At 46.8% G+C, this 6,936-nt stretch overlaps 1 protein-coding gene across 1 annotated transcript; it reads left to right on the top strand.

Moving 5' to 3' along the window:
• Positions 1–5,163: 5,163 nt before the first annotated feature.
• LOC124663727 (cyclin-F2-2-like) lies at positions 5,164–6,282 on the top strand. The gene has a single exon (XM_047201400.1). It carries the CDS (start codon positions 5,164–5,166, stop codon positions 6,280–6,282), a length of 1,119 nt encoding a protein of 372 aa, XP_047057356.1.
• Positions 6,283–6,936: the final 654 nt, after the last annotated feature.

Below are 6,936 nucleotides of genomic sequence, written 5' to 3' on the forward strand. Positions count from 1 at the left end.
TAAAACTGTGATAAAATCTTGTACTCCACATACATTTAGTTATTTCAAAAGCATAACACATACATTTTCCACATATTTAGAATACTGCCTCTGTGCATAAATAGACGTCTAAGATTCGTCTAAATCTAATGTATCTAGATGCTATCTAGTGTTTAGATACATCCAGAGATTTAGACGAACCTCAGACATCTATTTATAGACGGATGGAGTATTTCAGTAGTTTTTTTAATCCTTTGCCCTCTTCCTCTCGTGAGAGGCGGTGGCGACGTTGGACTCCTTCCAATCTTTGGCCAGGGCGTTGGGCCTGGTTCCATATCCCTTTGCTTGCCGCTCTGGTGGTGGCATGAGGAGGGGGGGGGGGGCTCGTTAGGGTTAGGTTTTGTCTTCCATGGTGCGTTGTTGGGGTGGTGGGATCGGCGCCTGAACGAATAAATCTGCCTTGACTCTACTCCCACACTGGCGACGACCTCTAGGGCGGTGTCTCGGGGTTGATGGCAATACGTGTTGTTCGGTCCTTTAGATCGGCATCATGGTCTTCTCGGCGGTCTTCAGATCTAGCGAGATCTAGTGGTTTGTTCAAGCGGGGATGGCGTGGCAACGGTGGCATCCTTGTGGCGGACTTGTGTCATCGGGCTCTATCGTTGCGATGGCGCTCGCTCCAGGGACGGAGCAAAGCTCAGAAGGGTTTTCAGGAACTGTAATATGCGGTTGCGATAACTAGAAGATGGTGAATCTTGTTCTAGGTTTGTGGTTGGAGGCGGATAGATCTGGATTCCTTCTCCGACATCGTCGCGTGAGGGTGCAAGATCTGGAGCTCGATGCTGATTCTTTCAATGGCAATGGCTCTACCTTTGGCAGGCTACCTTGAAGATCTGCAAAGCTGCTGGACAACGATGGAGCCGTATCGAGCTCGGGTGAAGAGGTAGTCCGTCCACCTTTCCTTGGTTGGCTGCTACGGTGATGCCAGAGGCTGAGTGACAGGCGTTCGTATTTTGCTCAAGGGTTTCTTCGGTTAGGATTATAAATTTTTTTTTTTTGCTGAGGGTCTAGGGTTCTCCTATCCTTTCAGTTCTATCATGTCGATGTTTACGTGGCTTGTAATTTAAGTATTTATATTCTATAAATAAGACACGTACTGTATTCTGTATTACCTAAAAAATCAATTATGTTTAATGGTAATTGCATTACGAATTCATTTAGATTTCAAGAAATAGCATATATCAATGTGAAATAGGTCTCTCACACGGACAGGAGTTTAGCTCTGCCACGAACCGGAAGTCACACGGACACGGTGCCCGGCAGCATGCGGCCATCCTGCCTACTCCCTCCGTCCACAAATAAGTGGACGCACGCGGTTTTCAAGAGACTTTAATTTTTTTTGTAAAAAAGACCCTCATTCCTTCAATCAATCTGCTCATTAATCAAGAAGTTGCTTTGATTTAGGCGCTAATAAATAGTGTGCATGCTAGTACCCAATAAAACAACATTGAGAAACCAAAATTAATTAATGGGAGCTGAGATCAAGGCATGCACTAGGGGTCTAAACGTAAAAAATATACCAAGAAGTCTAGATGTACACTTATTTGTGGATTTCTTAAAAGGCTAGATGTCCACTTATTTGTGGACGGAGGGAGTATGGCTTTAGTCGCGTGATCATGACGCGTTAAAAGGTCGGTTAGTTGAAGTAGAAAAGGCCAACGTGAACTCGGACTGTCGCAGAGATGGACATGGCTAGGGAGCACTCGGATGCTTGTTAGTCTATCTAAGCACTCCCTATAACAACATGTAACGTGCATTTAATGCTATGTAATTTTTCTAAAAAAAGTCATAACTTTTAAACTGTTTATCGAAATTGCGATCCGTTTTCACCATTGGACTTCTCACGACAAGATCTTCGAAACTAGATCCCATTTGTATATGTTTCGACAAACTTTATTTTCGAAAACCAACTTAGTTATTGCGGAAACGCAACTTCATTATTGCGAGGAAGCAACTTTAGTTGGTTACACTATTTTTTTTAATATTTTGTACCAACTTAGATTTTATGATACTCAGTTAGCTGTGAATCATACTTTTTAATACTGCTAATAACTTGATTTTCAATGTACATAACTTAGTAGCAACGAAAATACAACTTCATATCAAACAGTGGTGCATCAATATGCAACTTCACTATAATGGTACGTCATTTGACAAACAATAATGCTAGCTAACTTAGTACTAGTGGTAGCTAACTTAGACACCATGATACATAAGTTCACAAAAATGAAGCCCAACTTCACCATATTATTGCTATCCAACTCAGTATTAGTGGTACCCAACATATGTGTGGTGTTAGCAAACTTAGTACTAGCGGTAGACAACTTAGTAATAATGGTAAGCAACTTCAAAATTTTGATACCTTGCCTTGCTTTGACGTTATTCAAAATATCAACGGCACAGGAAAAATGTCTTACAACTTGCTACAAGCATGACTACCTGACACAACAAAGGTGATTGAAAAGTCTAAAAAAGACAAGAAAATAATTGACGCTTGCTGCCTTCCAGAAAGGTTATTTCTGATTGCTCCAGGGCATGCGACCTTGTCCTGTCCAGATTTCTCCTTGTCCAAAGAAAGCAGCAGCAAGCAATTCCTATGTTCTATTGTCCTTGGGCTGCAAAGAACCACAGTTACTTCCGATATTTTCCTTTTTCGTTGCATGTCCCAACAATCTAGCAGAGAAAAACATACAAAGCATTGACCTATGTAAGAAACTAAAAACATTTCATTGTTCAAATAAAAATCCACATTTCATTGTAATTTTATTAACTTTGCGCATGTGTGAAACAACTTGCATGTTGATAAAAGCAACTTACTTACATCACTATGCAAACTTAGTGCATTGCTTGGAAAATAACTTGGATAGATGACAAAAAAAAACTTAGTTAGATGGTGGAACCAACTTCAGCATGTTGATAAAAACAACTTAATAAAATTACTATTCAAATCAGCACAATACTTGTAAAATAAGTTGGTTAGGTGATAACCATAACTTTTATAGATGATGGAAACAACTTAAGCATATAGATAGAAGCAACATTATCAAATCATTATGCACTTAGATCATTGCTTGAAAAAATAACTTGGATAGATGATAAAAACTACTTAGTTAAATGACGGAACCAACTTAAGCATGTTGATAAAAACAACTTAATCAAATTATTATGCAACTTAGGACATTACATGTAAAATAACTTGGTTAGGTGATAAAAATCATTATGCATATTGATGGAAACAACTTAAGCATATTGATAGAAGCAACTTAATCAAATCATTATGCAACTTAGGATATTGCTTGTAAAACAACTTGGTTACTGTAAAAACAACTTAGTTAGATGGTGGAACCAACTTAGGCATGTTGATAGAAGCAACTTAATCAAATCATTATGCAACTTAAGACATTGCTTGTAAAATAACTTGGTTAGATTATAAAAACAACTTAGTAAGATAGTGGAACCAACTTGCATACTGATAAAAGCAACTTAATTAAATCACTATGCAAACTTAGGATATTGCTTGTACAACAACTTGGTTAGGTTATAAAAACAACTTAGTTAGATGGTGTCACCCACATCTGACAATACCACTAGTGAAAAAAGGATATCACAATAAATCGAATTTTTTCATGGTTATGTATCTCCCTAGTTTAACAATCTGTCATTGCTCGTAAAAATGTTCAGAAGAAAATAACAACACCAAAAACATATGAAGTAACAACGAATCATCTAAACCATATGTAATTTTCATAGATAAAAAGACACTGGTAAAACAACTCAACAAGGTGCAGATGTTATGCATCAAGACTATCATGCCCTGAAGGCAATTCAACGAACACCTGGTGCACCCCCGCATAAATTGCAACACACAACCAACTTACTCTTTGGAGACATGGCAGAATGTGTGGCTGGTGCAAAGGCACTTGATGCTCTAGCATGAAAGGAGATTGTTGGTCACGACCGTGTTGTTGCGGCAGCCTGCAACCGCAGGCTTGTCTCGCCCTCTGCCCCCGCCGCGGATGTTAGGCGGTGCATCAACAGTGAATCAACCAAGCAACGTCTTTGGATGGGTTGTATCATGAGTCGCTTGTATCATAGCATGGTACCAACCATGGGTCACAAATCAGCCTTCATAAACCACCACGCAACCCATCTAGTACACCTCTCAGTTTAGGACCTGTAGGTTGCTAGTAGTAGTAGGACTGATCTGTACGTGCACATCAGGTAATTCAGCTTCACAATCGATTGATTGTGTATGTAGTGGCTGGAGCTGCTCCTCGCTGCACACATGGAGGACGAGGTGCAGCAGCACGTGCCCTGGCGGGATGCGGGACGACCTCACCTTAGCTGGTGATGCGGGACGAGCGGGAGGTTGAGGCTGCCTGCCGGAGCTGTTCGAGGAGGAGGTCGGGGCAGAGACGCCTGAAGCAGGTTGAGGACGCCGGCGGCGGAGACCTGCTGGAGGAGGTGGGCGCGGGGAGGGCCGGCGGCGACGAGTTGAGGCAGCCACCGCCAGGGTAGAGAAACGGAGGCAGCGGCGGGTGGTGGCCGGGAGGGCCGGCGGCGAGGAGTCGATGCAGCCGCCGCCGGGGTAGAGAAACGGAGGCGGCGGCAGGCGGTGGCGCGGAGGGCCGGCCGCTGAAGTTGCGTGGCCGCGCCGGTGGCCCGATTGGATCACGCCATGGCCCATGGGAGTGGAGATGGGAAGACCGAGACGATGCGGGAGGAACTGCAGAAGGCTTTGACCAGTTTTTGTCTCACGGGGGAAACCAAGCGCGACACGATAAACTTCATCGGACGGTCACAAAACGAGTGCCCAAACTGACAGATAGCATCCGGATGTTTTTTAGCATTTGGGGAGATCTTTTTGTTCCTTTTGCGAATTGGCTGTGTGAGAGACCCCGTTGGCGTTGGCGCCACGAAAAAGAGGATGACTGGACAACTGGTACTAGGCGCATGGAAGAAGAGTCGGACACGAGCCCGAAGGAGTATATATGGGTGGAGTATATATGGGTGCTGCACAACAGCACAAGAGTCACAAACTCACAACCCCTGCCCTTCCCTGATCACACCGTGTGACCAGCACAAGCAGGAAAGAATCCACCTTTCATCCCTCGATCGGCGGCGATGATGCAGCGCGCCGTGAATCCCTGGGCCTTTGCTCGCCCTCCGCCGCCCGGCTTCGGATTCTCCTTCGCTCGGCAGCCCGTCGCCGACTTGCCCGCACCACGTCGTCGACCTCCGCCCCCCGGCTTCGAATTCTCTTTCTCCTACGCTCGGCAGCCCGTCGCCCGTCTTCGAACCCCGCCCCCCAGCATCGGATTCTTCTGCGATCAGCTGCCCGTCGACGACGTGCCCGCCCGTGTTCTACCTCCGCCTCCCGTCTTCTCCCGTCCTTGCAGTGAGGTGCTCCCGCCATCGCCCAGAGAGATCCCCGTGCCGCCGAAGCTCCCAAAGCGCGCGGCGCCGCCGCCACTATCCGCTGCCGTCTCCGAGAACGAGAAGCCCTCGACTACGAAGCGCCGGCGGGTGTGCCCCGACTACGAAGACGACATCGACGCCAACCTCCGGAGGACGGAGCGGAGCCCCGAGGAGCGGCCGCGGCCGGATTACCTGAAGACGGTGCAGCAGGACCGGGTGACCCCGTCGGACCGCGCCCGCATGATCGACTGGATGGACGACTTCGTCCGGAACCACGACCTCGTCGACGGCACGCTCCACCACGCCGTGGCCTACGTCGACCGGGTTCTGTCGGCGCGAGCCATGAGGAAGCATACCGACCACGAGCTCCGCCTCCTGGGCGCCGTGGCCATCTTCGTGTCCGCCAAGTACGAGGACGGCCAGCGCACCTTGGCGAAGCTGGACCCCGACAAGATCTCCTGGTACGTCGGCGGGTCCGCCACGAGGGAGGAGGTGCTCGACGTGGAGCGCCGCATGGTGGTGGCGCTCGGGTACCAGCTCGGCGGCCCCACGGCGCACACCTTCCTCAGCCGCTTCACCAAGCACGCACAAGGAGAGGAGGAGCTGAAGATCCAGCGCATGGCGCATCGCCTCACCGACGAGTCGCTGCGCAACTACGCGTGTCTCGGGTACCTGCCGTCCGTCGTCGCGTCGTCTGCAATCTTCCTGGCGAGGTCTGCGTGGGACGTAGCGGCGTGGAGCACGGATATGCAGGAGCACACGGGGTACGACGTCACGAACTTGGCCGGATGCCTGCATGCTATGCGCCCAGTCGCTCATTTGTGACCCTCAGTATTGATCAAACTGTAAAACTGAGAGCGCAATTTTGGCAGCTCGTACAAGTGCAGAAGAACCGTAATATGTCTCTTTGTAATGTTCATGCATTTGCATCTGAAACTGAGCAATTGTTGGGAATATTGTCCCTCCCTATGAATTGAACTGCTGTACATCAATCTCAGCTTTTATTGCTGGTTATATATTTTCCCCATTTCATTTGCAATGGCTAAGATCTAGGTGATTTACTCGTCGAGTTTCTTTTTTCGAATTCATTGAGTTGTGACGTATTGAATTTTTGAGTAGGAACTTCTAGTACTACCTTTTTTTGTGAGAACTTGAGAGCTTTATTAATTCAAACACATGGGGTCACAATAAGCCAAGAGGTTGTGTTCTAAACACTGATGACTCAGACCCAAACATTAGACACCACATTATTGCAAGCAAATTTAGGATAACTGCGAGCCGAATGGTATCCTGTGCAGTGGACTAAACTAAAAGATTCAAAAGAAAAACCTAGCTCATGAACATCATATAGGATTGGCGAAATAATTGACCGATCTTTTCGTTCTCCTTCGAGATACACACCAACTCAACACAGTCTACCTCAAAGAGTGCCCAATTATAGTCTTTGTTCACCGCGAGAGAAACAACATCTCGCGAAGC

The sequence above is a fragment of the Lolium rigidum genome, chromosome 6 (assembly GCF_022539505.1).
Source record: "Lolium rigidum isolate FL_2022 chromosome 6, APGP_CSIRO_Lrig_0.1, whole genome shotgun sequence".
Classification (NCBI taxonomy): Eukaryota; Viridiplantae; Streptophyta; class Magnoliopsida; order Poales; family Poaceae; genus Lolium; species Lolium rigidum.